Source organism: Mastomys coucha, unplaced genomic scaffold, assembly GCF_008632895.1.
Source record: "Mastomys coucha isolate ucsf_1 unplaced genomic scaffold, UCSF_Mcou_1 pScaffold19, whole genome shotgun sequence".
Lineage (NCBI taxonomy): Eukaryota > Metazoa > Chordata > Mammalia > Rodentia > Muridae > Mastomys > Mastomys coucha.
Genome location: NW_022196901.1, coordinates 18,346,833 through 18,363,783, shown reverse-complemented (window position 1 = coordinate 18,363,783; position 16,951 = coordinate 18,346,833). Strand labels below are relative to the sequence as shown.

At 43.4% G+C, this 16,951-nt stretch overlaps 1 protein-coding gene across 2 annotated transcripts in view; it reads left to right on the top strand.

Annotated features, from left to right (window-relative positions):
- The window catches only part of Pus7 (pseudouridine synthase 7), a 42,625-nt gene that overhangs the window by 10,446 nt on the left and 15,228 nt on the right, over positions 1–16,951 (top strand). Inside the window, exons 5-9 of one of the 2 annotated variants that reach the window (XM_031380118.1) lie at positions 2,339–2,483; positions 7,367–7,384; positions 8,303–8,414; positions 10,491–10,568; positions 16,746–16,874. In XM_031380118.1, coding sequence (XP_031235978.1) covers positions 2,339–2,483; positions 7,367–7,384; positions 8,303–8,414; positions 10,491–10,568; positions 16,746–16,874 — 482 coding nt within the window. The remainder of the gene's footprint in view (positions 1–2,338; positions 2,484–7,366; positions 7,385–8,302; positions 8,415–10,490; positions 10,569–16,745; positions 16,875–16,951) is intronic. The other variant, XM_031380119.1, reaches the window with a different exon arrangement.

Below are 16,951 nucleotides of genomic sequence, written 5' to 3'. Positions count from 1 at the left end.
AACAGAAGTTTTAACTTTATTCTTTTTTACGTTTATGTTTATGAGCATTTTACTTGCATCATATATACCCGGTTACCACATAATGTGCCTGGTGTACAAGGAGGCCAGAAGGAGGCGCCAGATCTCCTGGGAGTTGTGAGCTGCAGTGTGGGTGCTGAGAATGCACCCAGGTCTTCTGGAGGGCGCCATTGCTCTTTTCTGCTGAACTATCTCTACAACCCCCAGTTTAACTTTGGTATTCTGTTTTGTTTTCTTTTGTTCTCTATGTGTCCTCGCCTGTCCTGAAACTCACTAGACCAGGCTGGCCTCAAACTCCGCCTGGTATCCGCCTGCCTCTGCCTCCCGACTTCTGGGATTAAAGGCGTGTATCACCACTGCCAGGGTAGTTTTAACTTTTAAACAGCATAAATTATGAACAAATTACTTCATCTGTTAAATGAAAAGAAAATAATTTTTTTGTTGTTTTAGTATAGTGGTGTTGGTTTGGTTTTAAATATTTATATATTTTATTTATAGTTATATATAATCTTATATATTATACTTTTATATAAACAATATATATTTATACTTACATATTTATATATTTTATGTGTGTGAGTGCTTTGCCTGCATGTACATATATGTACCACATGTATGCCTGGTGCCCAGGAAGGTTAAAAGAGTATCAGATTCCTCTGAAATTGGAGTTATACATGGTTATAAGGTGCCAGTGAACATTGGGAACAACCCAGGTCCTCTTCAAAAGCAGCAAGTGCTCTTGACTGCTGAGCCACCTCTGCAACCCTAGTTTTGGTAACTGTCTCTCAGTCCTAGAGCATACGATGCATGTAGCCCAACTGCCCTTGAACCCATAGTTGCCTAGGTGTTGGATTACAGGCAGTGTGAGCCATCATGCCGTCCTAGAACTTGCTAAATTTTCAGACTAAATATATGTTTATATTTATAAACTGTTATTTTAATTAGCACTCTCAACAGTTACAGACTTGCTCTGTGCTGCTCAGGACTGTACTTCAGTTTCTCTGCTGCATCTTTGTGTTTTGCTAAGGCTGTAGCCTCTGGGTTGATGTTTTCAGCTTTCAGGTTGCAACAACTCAATCAGGCTGTGAAATCAAATTGGAGGTCTCTCAATCAGCACTTGTAATTTTTCTGGAAGTCAGAGGCAAAGGACCTTGAAGGTCAAGTGGCCCAGTTAACATATTCTTTTTTTAAAGATTTTATTTATTATTGTGTGTAAGTACATAAGATCTCTTTACAGATGGTTGTGAGCCACCATGTGGTTGCTGAGACTTGAACTCAGGACCTTCTGAAGAGTAGTCAGTGCTCTTAACCACTAAGCCATCTCTCCAGCCCCCAAACGTATTCTTTTATAGTTTTTAAAAACTCTCATAGTATGTGCGCATGTGCACACGTAGCCGTCAGAGGAAAGTGTGTGTGGCTGGCACCTCTTGCCATCATGCCAGCCCCACCATTAGTATTTTTAAGAGAATAAATTAATTCTAAAATATCTGTGCACTGAATACAGATAGCATCTATGCATTTTGGGAAATCTTTTGTCTTTAAAATATGGCACATCCAGCCTTTTGTGATATTGGGTAAAAGTAAAATCTGTTTCTAAATGAGAAAGGTGACAAAAAAGTTGTTTAAATGATAAGTCTACATTTTCTCTCTTTTTTTAAAAAGATTTATTTATTTATTTATCTTATGTAGATGAGCATATTCTTGCTGACACACCAGAAGAGGGCATGGTATCCCATTACAGATGGTTATGAGCCACCATGTGGTTGCTGGGAATTGAACTCATGACCTCCGGAAGAGTAGCCAGTGCTCTTAACCCCTGAGCCATCTCTCCAGCCCAATTCTACATTTTCTTTATGTTGATTTTCTTTATTGTGTTAGAATTTTCCCCATAAAATTAATTTAGTATGTGAAAAAAGTTCAATAGGAGACAGTTGTGGCAGAGGGATTAACTTCCTCAGCCACTGAGGCTTGTGTGTCAGCTCCCCTTGCATGCTGTGTGAAGACTGAGGAGTCTCACTGCCTGCTTCACATCTAGCTCTCAGGCCCTCCCACTGTGTAACTCCAGACATCCCCCAGGACTTCCCTGAGTCTCCTTCTCAATAGTGGATTAACAGGGCGATTAGGGGGATTAAAGGAAGAGGTGAGTGTGAGGGGCTTGTGTAGTGATATGCTCTAACAACAGGATCCGAAATACCAGGCAGTTCGAAAATGTTTGCTGAAATAGTAGGCAAGCATTCTTGTTGACTTTGTGTCTTCCCTGACTAGCTGTTATTTTCTTGCTTAATCCTGTTAGAGTAATGCCATCTCCCGTTTTCAATAGGTCATTGAGGACACCAAAGAGAAAAGAACCATCATCCATCAAGCCATTAAATCCCTCTTCCCAGGACTAGAGACAAAAACTGAGGATAGAGAGGGGCGGAAATACATTGTAGCCTACCACGCAGCTGGCAAAAAGGCTCTGGCAAGTAAGTGTGACCTTGCTGTCTCCTACCCTGCTCCTTTGCCTCTTCATGACCATGGGCTGACTTGCCATCTATGGAGAGGGATCTCTGAATCATGTCACTCCTTTGGGGGGTTGGGGGGTGTCAGTAGTTATTTCAGATGTAGAGTAGGTCTGCAGTCTGTCAAGTCTGTCTAGCGGGGCATTCAGCCTCATATGTGAGTGAAGACATAGAAAGTACAGTGGTGCCGGGCAGTGGTGGCACACGCCTTTAATCCCAGCACTTGGAAGGCAGAGGCAGGCGGATTTCTGAGTTTGAGGCCAGCCTGGTCTACAGGGTGAGTTCCGGGACAACCAAGGCTACAAAGAGAAACCCTGTCTCGGGGAAAAAAAAAGAAAGAAAGAAAAGAAAGTACAGTGGTGCCTGAGAGACTCCTGTTCCCTGCAGAGCAGACTGAGGACCAGCTCAAGAAGAGGGGGATTATTGCTCATTGTGTGCTCTTAAAGGAGAAGGAACATTTCATAGGAGTTCACCTCCCCTCCTAGGGCCATGTTCCCTGCTCTGCTTGCCAAACATGAAAATCTTCACTCACATACAGAGAACACTGGTATTTTAAGGAGTTAGCCGCTCACCTGAGTCCATCTCATTATTTATTGTTCAGTCAATGTGAATATACTGCCAGTCGCTTAATATTTATGTTTGCTTATGTTCTCCATTGCCAGGAGAATTTCCATTTACTTATAACCCTAAGAAAAATTAGATATTTCTTGGTTTTTTCCCCCCCATCAAATCAGTCCATAAGTCTATGTCGGCTGCATGTCTCAAGTTCTCCTGTCAGTGGTCTGTTATGTCAAAGTAGATGTGCCACGGAGAGCCCATAAGATGATGTCATATGCGACTTGAGCCCGTTAGGGCTTGGTCAGTATCCCCTAGGTGAATTTAAGAGATGATGCTGTCTGGAAGACTCCATTGTTTGTAATGGTGCTTCTGGTGAGGTGGAAGGGCTGAAGAAAAAGCCAGGTTGACTCCCTGAAAACAGTCAGCCGGAAGTGAGAAGCTTTGAGTTGCTGGGAGGGAAAGGTGGAGATCTGAGGGTCCTTCTCAATTGATGCCCAAAAAAAACCCAAGGGGAAGCTGGGCATGGTGTCACGTGCCTGTCATGGGAGACTAAGGCCTGTTGCTCTTTGGTTCTACAGTGTCTAGGTCACAGTGTCTTAGCATCTCTGTCAGACAAGCTTGCAAAGGACTTACTGCAAGGGAGGTGGTTTCAGCGACTGAGTTCTCCCAAGGGCGGGAGGTCACTTCCAGATGGAAAGGACAGAGGGTGTCTATCCACATGTAACTGTGGGCACTGGATCTTAATTCTCTCACAGATACATTGGGAAGGTTGCAGTTGATCAGCATTTGGTCAGCAACCACTCTGTGGAGAGGAAAGGCAAGGCTTTACTCTGCTAGTATGGTCCTGACGATGCAGATTGCAACAGGCACGTGCTCTGAAGCTGTGTGTGAGCCAGGCGGTGGTGGCACACACCTTTAATCCCAGCACTTGGGATGCAGAGGCAAGCGGAGTGTGGTTTGACTGCTTACCTCTTTAAGAAGACCTTTTCTTAGGGGAGGCTGTATTTTGTGTATCTCCCTCTTAGGAGAGGGAGTTTGTAGCCCAAGGTAGCCATTATAGTTTGCCTTCTCTTTTTCTTTAAGTGGTACTGTCTCATCTTGTTCTGTTTCCATCTGGATTTTCTTTGCTATGTCATAGGCACCTTTTTGTGTGTTTTTGAGAAGGAGTCTTACTCTGTGTCCCTGAGTGGCTTTAGACTCACCATGTCTCCAGCTGTCGGGTCTCAAACTTGGAGATCAACATGTTTCCTTGATTGTAAGATTTCGTTGTAAGTGTATTATGTGACATAAAGCACCCCTCCCCACTTGAGTAACAGAATATTTTGCTTTTCAAAGAAGCATATTGGATCGGCATTTACCCAGAGACCTGAACCTCTCTGGCTTGAGGGCATTTAGACAAAAGTGGGCTAAATCTGTCTTTGCAATCTCCTCCACCTCCTCAAAAGGCTGTCCCAAGGCTGCACTCACCTTTTCTCCTCCTGTTCTCCTGTCCCCAGTAGAGAGTGTCTCCTAAAGTAAAAGTCCCCAAGGAATCAGAACTAGTGTCTGGAGGCATCATCAGTGGCCCCGAGAATGGAGCCCAGGCCAGTGGAGGATGTTCTCCTGACCTTCGACATTGGGGGTAGCAGCCTTAAAGCTTTCATTTGTTTGTTTGTTTGTTTGTTTGTTTGTTTGTTTTTAGAGCTCATCCACTGCCAAGCCCTGGTACAATCTCTGGGTTATTTAGCAAAGTTACAGCACACCTTTTTGTTGTATGTAGCCCAGGTTGACCTCAAACTCACTATGAAGTGATCTTAAATTCCTGATTTTTCTGACCCCACTTGTGCCTCTCAAGTGCTGGGATTATAGTTGTCTACCACCACACCCAACTTACATTTAAATTTTTTTTTTAATTTTAATTTTTTTAAATTGTTTTTTAGTTTTTTGAGACAGGGTTTCTTTGTGTATCTCTGACTGTCTTAGAACTTTCTCTGTAGACCAGGCTGACCCAAACTCACGAGAGCCACCTGCCTCCCAAGTGGTGAGATTAAAGGTATATGCTGCCACACCACCCACCAAGATTAACAATATTAAACTTTCCTCAAATAGTATTGTGCATTCTGAAACATAGACATTTTAGCTTCTGAATCACAGTGCCCAATATCAGAAATAAGCAGCTATTAACCTAGTCCAAAAAAAGACACATAGCTTTACCTATTCAAGCATGGTAAATTTTATAAAATTATTATAACATTATGCAACCAAGTAATAGATTGATATTTTGGAATTATATGCATCCCACTGCTTTTAAGAACTTGTTTTTAACCACAAACTTAAAAAAGAAATCTGGGGCTGGCCATGGTAGCATACTTGTATCATCTCAGTTTTCAAGAGACAAAGGAACCATGAGTTAGTTCATGGCTAACCTGAGCTACACAGTCCAAAAGGGCTCCTGCCTTCAGGGAGGGAAAACTTGTATGATATATATAATTCTTTTAACTTTCTGAAATAAATGGTTCCCAGGCAGAGTCTCTGGACCCAGGCCTTCACCTACTAAGGAGGGAGAGGCATAGACACAAAGAATCTCCCCGGGAACGGCTCTAGGAAAAGAAAGAATCCCAGAAGCACAGTGGAAGGGCTCCAGATGGGATGCTGAGGTGGCTGCTCAGAACTGTGCCCATCACTGGGCAGCACAGGAAACCACTGATGCCTGTTTGCTTAACTAATGATGAGACTGGAAAAGAGTTGCACAGTATGCTGAGGCAAAAGGCAGCATGCAGGGAGTGCTTTTTAAAAAAAGCAGTAAAGAAAGAGAAAAGGGGAGAAATATAGTAAGGAGAAGACATAAACGCGACTTTGAAGATAAGGAGCCATGAGTGTACTTTTTACATCAAATGCAAGGGATAGAGAAAGGAGCAGGTGCACGTGTCAGGACAGCCGTGAAGGCACAGCGGGATACTGAGAAGCAGAGGCTGACGTGTGCGAGGGCTTGCATGAAGACGACCTTGAATATGCACAAAGAGGGTTCTCCATGCTGCCCCCATTGTATCGCCCTCCCCAGGCTTCCCACATCTGCCTTCCTTAGTCAGAGGACCTCTGGGCATGATTCCCCCATTTTCCTTATTAACTGTTTCCTCTGTGTAGCTTTGGACTCTGGTGTCATACCATCCTAAACTAGTACCAGCCTCATGGAGATTGGAAGCGCGTCTCCAGCCTTAGAATTCTTTGTAAATGGATTATAAATTGGAGTGCCTCAAAACTGTGAAAAGCACTGTGACTTCATTCACATTGCGAGGTTAGGTGTACATTGCTTAGTGTTCCCAGGGGCTGGAGTTTAGGTAGAGTCCAAAAGATAGAATTTTTGCTTATTCAAAATATTCCCAGTGCAAATGTTTACTCTTTTATATATTGAGTATTCCTAGAAAAGTGAATATTTGCATTTGTTAGTTGCAGAGACCATTGAATTCTTTAGAAGCATTTGCATTTGTTAGAAGCAGAGACATTCATGCCCTGTGCTTGGATCAGCTAATAGGAGGTGCACGCTTATCAGCAGGACTCCCTGGTGTCCTGTCACAGGAGGAATGTTTGAGTTTGTAGTCTCAGCCTGCATTGTTTCTTGTGATTGTGCTCACCTGTGACTGTGAAAGGCCAGTGGGTACAGTGTGTCGCTACACCTCACCAGCTTGCACCATTCTTGGTTTTTTAGCTTTTTATTATAGACATATATGATGATAAAAACAAGGACAGAGCCTTGCATTCACTGAATGTGTCTCATACGTCATTTCTTAAGTCTTCTAATCTATAAGTTGGTGAATATAGAAAGCTAATAATCCCAGTGTCCCAATTTTAAAGATTTTTACATTTCAGTGCAAGAAACTTATAAAACACAGCAGCACGAAGCAAAACAGTAGCTTCTCATTACACACAGCATATCAGACATGACTTGCTCTATTTACGGGGAAAGAAAAGGTCCATAGAAAAAGTCATTCAATATGTAGACTTAAGGATTTGCTATATCCCATGGCTGTAGACAGGCAGCTTGAAGGATGGACTGACATCCATTGTGAGGAGATTGAGACAGGAAGGCTGTGCCTAGAGGGGAGTTCCCTAGTTGTTCATTGTTTGCCTCTACAACATCCTACTATTAAAGTCTGAATAGCTATTGACTAGCACAGAGCTCTAGGTACTGTGGAAAGTCTTCAGTCTTCCGTCACCATGCGATCATGTGCATGCTCCCCTCTAAAGCACGCTAACAGTGTTATAAATTAAACATTGCTCTCTTGTGCTCTTTATGCTGTGCCTTCGGACAGAGGTCAGAGCTGCGGCAGGTAAGAGCTTGGTGTTTCCTGTAGACAGGTAAAGTGCCAGCGTTGTCCTAAGGGCTGAGTGCAGAGAACCTGGCTTAAGGGTAGTGAGCTAGAAGAAAAAGTGAAAAAGAATTTCCACTCACAAAACCCTATGGAAATGGTAAGAAATTCACTCCAAGAGCTGAAGAGGACCTTGTAATATTTTTCTACACGTGACTATACAGAATGTCTCTAGACAGGACTCTCCCAATCATCAAGAAGGAAGTTGATTTTCTCGGCATCTGTGCTAATGTGGTGCTCTCCTGAGTGAGGTTACTGCTTGTCCTCACTGGTTGATGGTTCTTTACGTAGTTGATGAAATCACTAACCTGCTACCAAGAAATGTTTTTGCTTGACAAAGCCAGATGTTCAGTTAACTTCCACACCTCTGAAGATAAAGGATTTCTAGGTTTGTGTGAAAAGACTTAAGGACAATGGAAAACATTTCAAAACAAAGGGATTCTTTCTAGTTGATTGTGCAAAATCCTTTTTTATAATTTTTCTTTCTTGGAGTTCTGTGCCATTGAAACTAAATACAGTCCTTGACAAACAGCCCGCCTCTGTTATATGGGACTCGTGAACACTTGCAGTGTCTGCAGATTGTAGCTGCTATATGGGACTCGTGAACACTTGCAGTGTCTGCAGATTGTAGCTGTTATATGGACTTGTGAACACTTGGCAGTGTCTGCAGATTGTAGCTGTAGCTTAGTTTTCTCAGAGTCCTGATTTTTTTACTCTGAATAGTTTAAATCTAAATCTTGCATTGTTTAAGATATGTTTCCAGATTGTAGCATGATTGAAATATTCAGTTAAAAGAACAATTGTAACAATCAGGCTATCCCAAGTAATATAGAGTTTTTAGTATATATGACATTTAATTTATTTTGTTTTGTTTTTAAGATCCAAGAAAACATTCTTGGCCAAAATCCCGGGGAAGTTACTGCCACTTTGTTCTCTACAAGGAAAACAAAGACACCATGGATGCCATCAATGTCCTGTCCAAGTATCTGCGGTTAGTGTTTCATTCTTGTTCTAACAGATCAGTAAGGGAGGGCGTGTTGCAGGGAAAAGAGCAGGAGTCAGAGATCAATAAGTAACAAGTGATTTTATCACTTTTTAATGGTAATGTTCTGGGAAGTGAAGCAATAGACTTTTTAATCCCCGTGCTAGTAATTCTGGAAGTAAGTAATTTATATACAATTAAGGGTTTCCAGTATAACCAGGGAAAATGATATCTGCTCAAAGGAATGAAAATACAGTAGAGATTATAGATTTTGAGGGTAGGTAAGGTGCCAGAAATTTTTGTGTATTTGTGTTTTAGTAGAGATGAAGAAAGAGCTTAGCAGTTAAAACCATTGGCTGCTTTTTCATAAGACCCCAGTTAGTTCCCAGCACCCATGCCATAGCCAGTAACCATCTGTAACTCCAGGTCCAAGGTTTCCAGCCCCTCCTCCGGTATCCACAGGCAAACACTCAAACACTAATAGGATTTTTTTTTTTCTGGTCTTTCAAGATAGGGTTTCTCTGTATGACAGTCCTGGCTGTCCTGAACCTCCTATGTAGACCAGGCTGGACTTCAACTCTCAGAAATCTGCCTGCCTCTGCCTCTCAAATGCTGGGATTAAGGGTTTATATTATGCCTAGCTAAAATAATTCTTTTTAAAAGAATTATTAAAAGAAATAATTCTTTATAATTTTTAAAAGAAAAACAATATCTGTGGACACCACAACAAGTTTGTACTCTGTGGGAATGTAACTCTGGTGTTTTTGTTTTTTGTTTTTTCGAGACAGGGTTTCTCTGAGTAGCCCTGGCTGTCCTGGAACTCATTCTGTAGACCAGGCTGGCCTCGAACTCAGAAATCCGCCTACCTCTGCCTCCCAAGTGCTGGGATTAAAGGCGAGAGCCACCACCGCCCGGCTGGAGTGTAACTCTGTTTAACCATGGCTGTACAGGGTGTGTGTTTTCCAGAATAGCCGCCCCAAAATGCCACACACCTTAAACAGCAAACGTCAGTCATAGCTCTCCCTCAGTTCCAGAAGCTGCAGGTTTCAAGATCAGAGTATATAGGTTTTTCTTTTTTTTTTTTTCTTTCTTTCTTTTGTTTTTGTTTGTTTGTTCAGGCAGGACCACTAGCCCTGTCTGTCCTACAACCCTATGTAGAGTCCACCATAGAAGCCTCATTGTAACCTGGTCATCTCTCTAAGGGCCTTGTTTCCAAATGTTATAATATGAGATGGTGGGAGTCAAAGCTTCTAGGAGTCTGGGTTAGAGCGCAGGTTAGCCCTGAATACTGTACCTGATTAAATAACATTTCATTTGTTTTACTAGCTTCCTAAAAAAAGTGTCTGTGGCTTCTTGCCAGAGCCCCATGTCCTAGAGAATGGATGGCCCTCCTAGGGATGTAGACAGGTGGAGAGAATGGATGGCCCTCCTGGGGATGTAGACAGGTGGAGAGAATGGATGGCCCTCCTAGGGATGTAGACAGGTGGAAATAGTCTCTCTGGGGTATACAGTTGGGACTTCTGGGAGTAAGCAAATACTCTTCTGAGGATCTTTGTGTATCTTCATATCAGAGCTATCCAGATCCCTGTTTTAGCTGTTGGCACTCTTTAAATGTCGAGTTATAGATTATATTTAAGGTAAAAATCGTATTACTGTAAATTTAAACGTTGAATTATAGATTGTATTTAAAGTAAAAGTCACATTACTATAACATCTTGAAAACTGAAGCTATGAAATGTTCAGAGTGCTACATTATACCTCTAGAATATTTTCCCCCTTTACTGTCATAGTTTTATGTAACTTAACGAATTGTCTCTGACCATAGAAGAGTGGGACTTGTGTGTTTTTTCCTGGTTAGCCCAGTCTGAACAAAGTTGATTCTGATAGCCACAGAGGCTCTGAATCAAACCCAGCTGAGAAGGCAGTGTATGCTGTTTTAATTTGCACATTCATTTGTATTTTCCTCGATAAAGTTTCTCCATATCCCCTTAATGTGTTAGTGTGTGTATTTTGAGACTTAAGTTATTAGAAATGTGCTTTGGCTATGGTATGTGACTTCCAGTTGCTGTGTTTCTGTCTCCCCAGGGTAAAACCAAACATATTCTCCTATATGGGAACCAAAGACAAGAGGGCAATCACAGTCCAGGAGATCGCTGTTCTCAAGTAAGTGGAGCGCCCGCCGCAACGCCGGCCCAGACTCACAGTGCGCGGCCTCAGCTCTGCCTTTACCAAACTTCCAGCTTTTAGCTTTATATGGTCTCTCTGCCTTTTAAAATCTTGTAGACATATTTATGTGCTGTGTGTGCATATGAACAGACAGTGGCACATTTGTGGAGGTCAAGGACTACTGGAAGAAATCCACTCTCTCCAACTCTCTTTTGGATTGGACTCAAGAGATGGCAGCAGATGCCCGTATCTGCTGAGCCAGCTTGACAGCTCACTTTCTGCTCTTTTGTAGATATAATTTTCTACTTCATTTTTTTCACCCTGAATCTCTGTTTCCTAATCTATCAAACATGGTTCGGTTAGTTAGTTAGTTTGTTTGTTTTTGAGGAATTAAAAAAGCCACTTATGATAGAGCCAAAAGAACGCCTTTCTCTTGTTTATTAAATATTGTGTATCCTTTAATATTTACCTAGGAAACAATGAATAAGAGCTTTTGCATGTAGCAGACATACAGATGGAAAAATGGTCCCTGCTTTTGAAGTAATTATAAAACAGGAGAGACAGATGAGTAGAACCCTGCTGGAGCAAGATGAGAGCTGAAGTAGGGGTGCACTTTAGTCAGCCTGAGGGCCTGGGACTTATTGTGAAGGCCATAGTGGGGTGTTGGCACAGATAAGGGATGCTGTGGTTTTCCTTTAGATGAGGGCCCCTCACCTCTGCACTCCATGCTTAACAACTGGAACAGTGTCTATTGTGGGAACTGGTTCTGTTCGTTGTAAGAGATTTAGCAGCCCCTCTGATCTCTGTCCTTTCCATATGATAAGCACATAACAAGCTCCTGCTCCCTACAGTTGTGAGGGTAAAAGCCGTCTGCAGACTTATCTAGTGTACTGTGGAGGCAATATTGCCTCTGGGTGAGAACTAACAGTCTTGATTTCAGAAGGTGAGGTGTTCCTTGGGGCATGGGGGGACTTAGGTTGCTACCTCCAAACTAATAAAATAGCTTCGAGTGATATTAGAAGGACCTGCGGCGCACAACACATTACTACCTGCTGAGTAGCTTTTTGAGCTTGTAGTACGAAATACAACTTCCTGTGTGCCGCCTCCAGCAGCATGTATGCTACGCTTGGAGTCATGCAGATAGCATGACATCCGTACAGGGAAGACAGACCTCTAGGGCATTCATTATTTTTAGGTAAATAGATGCTGCTGAAGAGCATTAGATAAGCAAAATCCCCGAGACTCAGACAAATACCATCTCTCCTCTTGCTGTGTGCAGTTTTAAGTTGTTGATGGAGCAGGGTAGGGAGGTGTCATGAGAGGGGAGGAAGAGAAGACAGGAGAAAAAAGAAAATGTAGGCATAAGTGTGGCAAAAATGTAGAGATGGAGATGATTTTGAGGTTTGGAGTCTCAGCAAGAGTTGGGTAGCAGCAGGGTACCGGCATGAAGTGACACAGATATACGCACATGACAAGGGAAACTCAACATGAAGTGACACACATACACACATGACAAGGGAAACTCGGACACTATGCCGAACTAAGAGGGAGATGGAAAACGTGGATTCAGACTATTCAGGAAGGGAAGGAAGGGCATGCAGGTAAAGGTGGTTGAGGGAGGGAGGGAGGGAGGGTACAGCCTGCTCTGTACCCTAGTCCTTCCATGACCTAGGCAGTGGCACGCTGTCATAGGCACCCTTCTCCATCACATTTACTGGGTACACACCTTCTCCATCACATTTACTGGGTACACACCTTCTCCATCACATTTACTGGTACACATGAAGATGCTGCTTTGTTTGGAATGAGGACAGAAGAGAGGTGTTGCTAATTTGGGAATTAAAAAATAATAACTTTTAAGGGGGAGGCGCCTTTAATCTCAGTACTTGAGAGGCAGAGGCAGGCAGATCTCTATAAATTGAAGGCCAGCCTGGTCCACAGAGCAAGTTCCAGCAGAAACTTGAAAACTTGAAACCACAAAGAAACCTTGTCTTGAAAAAACCGAAAAATTAATAATAATAATTTTTAAACTGAGGCACTGGACTGTCTTCCTCAGCCAGCAGGTGTCAGGCTTGATCAGGGTATTGTTCTGTCCTCATAGAGCCTGCTTCCATTTCCTGGTGGCTGGGAGGAGCTGGTGTCTACATGCTGGCTGGCTGCGAGAAAGCCCAGTACACTGATCTCGAGGATACTGGCCACACCTCAAGTTTGCTTAATGGGTCCACGTGATGGGTGAACTGGCCTTTCCTGTGAGAACTGGCAAACAGGATAAACCTATTCTGCCACACAGGGATTTTAATTATTGCCGGGTTGATCAGTCCTGAGATAAGCAACTTTTCTTTCTAGTTCCTTTCGACTCTGATCTACTTAGTAATTTCAGCTCTAATCAACTTTATAATCTCAGGCTGCCTTATTCAGAGTGTCTCCCTTCTTTTCCTGCCTGCTCCTGTCTGAACTTGGGCCAGTATTTCTGTTTTACTAAAGACTTCCGTGTGGCAGGTTGGTTTGTTGGCCCTTACTGCTTAAAAACAAGATTGTCACACATGAATTTACAGCCAAAAGGGTTTGCTCTGCATTTCCCAGAATTGGTGAACAATGTTGTCAAGGAGCACCTTCACCTTTAAGAACTAAATACAGCTCTGGGCTTTGCTACACACACGGATGCAGAGATGGCTGTCCATTATATATTGAGGAAGAGGATGTTATTCAGCTATAAAAAAAAAAAAGTGAGATGTCAGTATATCCTACAGAGTAATAAGTTTAAGGTTGTTGTACTGTTGGGGATATTGTCAAAGGCCAATAGTTCTACCATTCTATAGAGTGAAGCTGGAAAATAGCAAGTTTGAAGCCAGCCTGGGCTACACAGGGTGACCCTGACATTTAAAAACAATAAAAAAAAAAAAAAATTACACTAAGTAGTCAGGCATTTAAAAAAAAATCATTTCTTTTCCGTTTACATGATATGTCCAAAATGGGGAAATCTGTACAAAAAAAACCACATTATTAATCCCAGGCTGCAGGGAAGGTTAGAGGGGTGAAGCTAATGCTGCCTGACTGAGAGGGGTTCCTTTCTCAGGTGCTGGAGACACACTGCACACTTTGTGAGTACATCCTGAAAACAGCTAAGAGGCTGAGTTTGATGTTTTTAAAAAGGGCAAGGCTGGGCACTTACCTTTAAACACACACTCTCTCAGGAAGCAGAGGCAGACAGATCTCTGTGACACCAACCTGATCAACATAGTAAGTTCCAGACCAGCAAGGCTGTATAGTGAGACCCTGTCTTAAAGAAGAAAGAAAGAGAAGACAGAGACAGCCATCAGACTCTTTCCTGGCACTAGTAGGAAGCCGTCTTCCAAGGTCGCAGGACAGCCAGGCTGACAACTTGGTTCTTTTTTAGCCCCTGTCTTTTGCTTTTGCTTATTCTTATTTTATTTATTCTGTTTCTGCCCTGAAAACACTGCCCTTTCTTCAGCAGTGTCTACTACTGACTGCAGAGCTCCATCAGTTGGTCCCCACTCTGTTTATGCTGATCCTCTGCTGTGTGGGTCCTTCTCGACTTTCAGCATCCTCGCTCCACACCTGCTCTGGTCTGTGTGAGGTCTTACCGCTTCCCAGGGAATAGGGGAACTGGGTGTTCCCGTTTCACCCATTTCCTGACTTGGATGGCTGTCTTCCTACCGTTTAATTAATGCAGTGACTTTTTTTTAACTTAGTAAGGCTGGACACCCGACAGCATCTAACAATGGGGAAGGGAGATGAAGCAGTGAGGAGCTCGGTCAGTCGGCTTTCTTACATAGCAAACTGGTGCCTAGTACATACGTACATTCATATGTACGTATGTACATGTGTGCTTGCATTTGTGTGTTTATGTCTGTGAACACAGAGTCATGGAAGCCTTGGGGGTGTGGTTCAGTGATTGTCTTCAGGGAATACTAGAGCATTTTTCTAAAGAATTCCGGGAATGCTGAGTATTGAAGGGTAGAATGTTTGCCTGGCATGTATAAAGCCCTATGATCAATTCCTAGCACTGAAATATCATATCATTCCAGGAGCTGAGATACTACATAGATGATTTTTTTAAAAGATGTGTGTTATTTGTATGTGTGAATGGTTTACTAACTTCTACATATGTGTACTGTATGCGTGCCTGGTGCCCATGGAAGTCAGAAGAGGTGACAGATCATCTGGAGCTGAAGTTCAAATGGTTGTGAGCCACTGTGTGGGTGCTGAGAATCAAACCTGGGTCTCCTGCAAGAGCAACAAGTGCTCTTAACCATTGACCATCTCTCCACCCCTGGGTGAATTTTTTTCAAGCTTTATTTTTAATTTGTGTGTGTGTGCCCCATGTGGAGTACCTTCAGTGGTCAGAAGAGAGCATCAGATCCCCTAGAACTAGAGTAGCAGGTGTTTGTAAGTCGCCTGGTGTGGGTGCCGAGATCCAGCAAGTACCCTTGATTGCTGGGCCACTTCTTCAGCCCGGTAAACTCTTAAAAATGTCTAAAAATGTACATAGTTTCATTTTCTTTTTTAATTTATTTACTTTGGCCAAGGAGTAGAGCAAAGTGGCCACATTAGTTTCCCCCTTGTGTTAGAACTGGAGAGGGCTGTGGAACCGGTTCGTGAACACCTGCGTGGGAGTGGAGCCACACCCCCAGTGCTTCCACAGTCCTGTGTTCAGAGACATAGATACACAAGTGTCCACACACGTAAACATAAATGTACGCATGTGCACACAGACAAAGCCGTACTGGAAGCCGCTGACAGACTCAAGCCAGGCTCGCCCCCTTGCCTCTGCTACTCGAAAGAGTCGCTGTCACTTCAAAGGAAACATGGACATGGGAAAAATTAAAACCATGCTCTTAGGCACTGTAGTGTATTATGTTGCATTGTTTATAATAATTGAAAAGGGAAACAACTAATCCATGATAGAAATTAGAGAATCTTACAGACAACTAATAGATAAGTAAAATTGGATTCTTGGAGCGTAGATGGGCCTAATCCAAAGATAGTATGGGAGCCTTTGAGGCGGTCAAGTGACCGGCATGGGGCGTGAAAGCACTGACAGGCACCTTTCATCTGTATATTGTAATTTGAGATTTTAGGTGTGGAGGCCCTTTAGGCAGGGTCTCACTCGTAGCCTTGACTGACCAGGAAGACCTCCCTGTGGGGAAGAGGAGCTCCCTGTGGGGAAGAGGAGCTCCCTGTAGGGAAGAGGAGCTCCCTGTGGGGAAGAGGAGCTCCCTGTGGGGAAGAGGAGCTCCCTGTAGGGAAGAGGAGCTCCCTGTAGCCCATACAGGAACTTTTGGCCTTGTCTTTTTTGTTTTGTTCATCTGTGTGTGTGTGCTTTGCCTATGTGTGCACCACAGGCAAAACGCACGCATACTGCTTTTACAGCGGACCTGAGTCTGGTTCCTAGCACCACCCTGGGCAGCTATGGCCTCCTGCAACTGTGGCTCAAGGGGTAGCCAATGCTGACCTCCGGAGGTACCTGTAATTAATTATTCACATGCGCACACGCACACACGCACACGCACACATAAATAAAAGTAAACTCAGTCTTTCAGAGAAAAAAAACTTAAGAGCAGCTGCGAGTAGGGAGGGTGATGTGGTAAAGAAAGAACAGACTTTCCAATGCACTGCTTGCTCTTCTGCTTAGATTTCCTGTCCGGGAAGACACGGGAAACACTTGTATGAAATAGCAGGGTACAGGGTTGTTTGAGACCAGCTGTACACATCTTTAGCGTGCCTTTAAAAGAATGAGGAAATACAGAGATCTGCCGCTTTTCCATGAATGAGCCAATGAAGTTTCTTTCGTCTCTGTGTTTTTGTGGTTCCAAGGTTGTTTTGTGGTTAAGAGTTGGCAGTATTTTTCTTACTGGCCCAAATATGGCTAATCTTCTTAAATGTTAGAGGCCATTCTTTACAGTTATGCGACTTGCTGTCTGCAGTGCCATCAGCTTTGCCAGCTCCAGCCCATGGAGAGTAGACACCGCCACATCTCTTACTTAAGTGCTGTCCCATCATTCCAATACTGTTATGCATAGAAATAATCCAGTGGGAACAGGAAGCTGCACCTAGCTATCTCCTGCCTCCCTCCTTGCAGTCACAGCCCTAGTGTGCCCTCGTCTTCTGTAGGAACTCATGGTCCTTCCTCTGCTCCTTTTTTCTTTAAAGAATAAGTGCACAAAGACTTGCCCACCTGAATAAGTGCCTGATGAACTTTAAGCTGGGGAATTTCAGTTATCAGAAAACCCCTCTGAAGTTAGGGGAGCTTCAAGGGAACCACTTCACTGTCGTTCTCAGGTAAAGTGCCACAGTGGGGTACAGAGCCAGGGCTGGGGCCGGGGTGGGGTGCAGAGCCTGGGCTGGGGCTGGGGTGG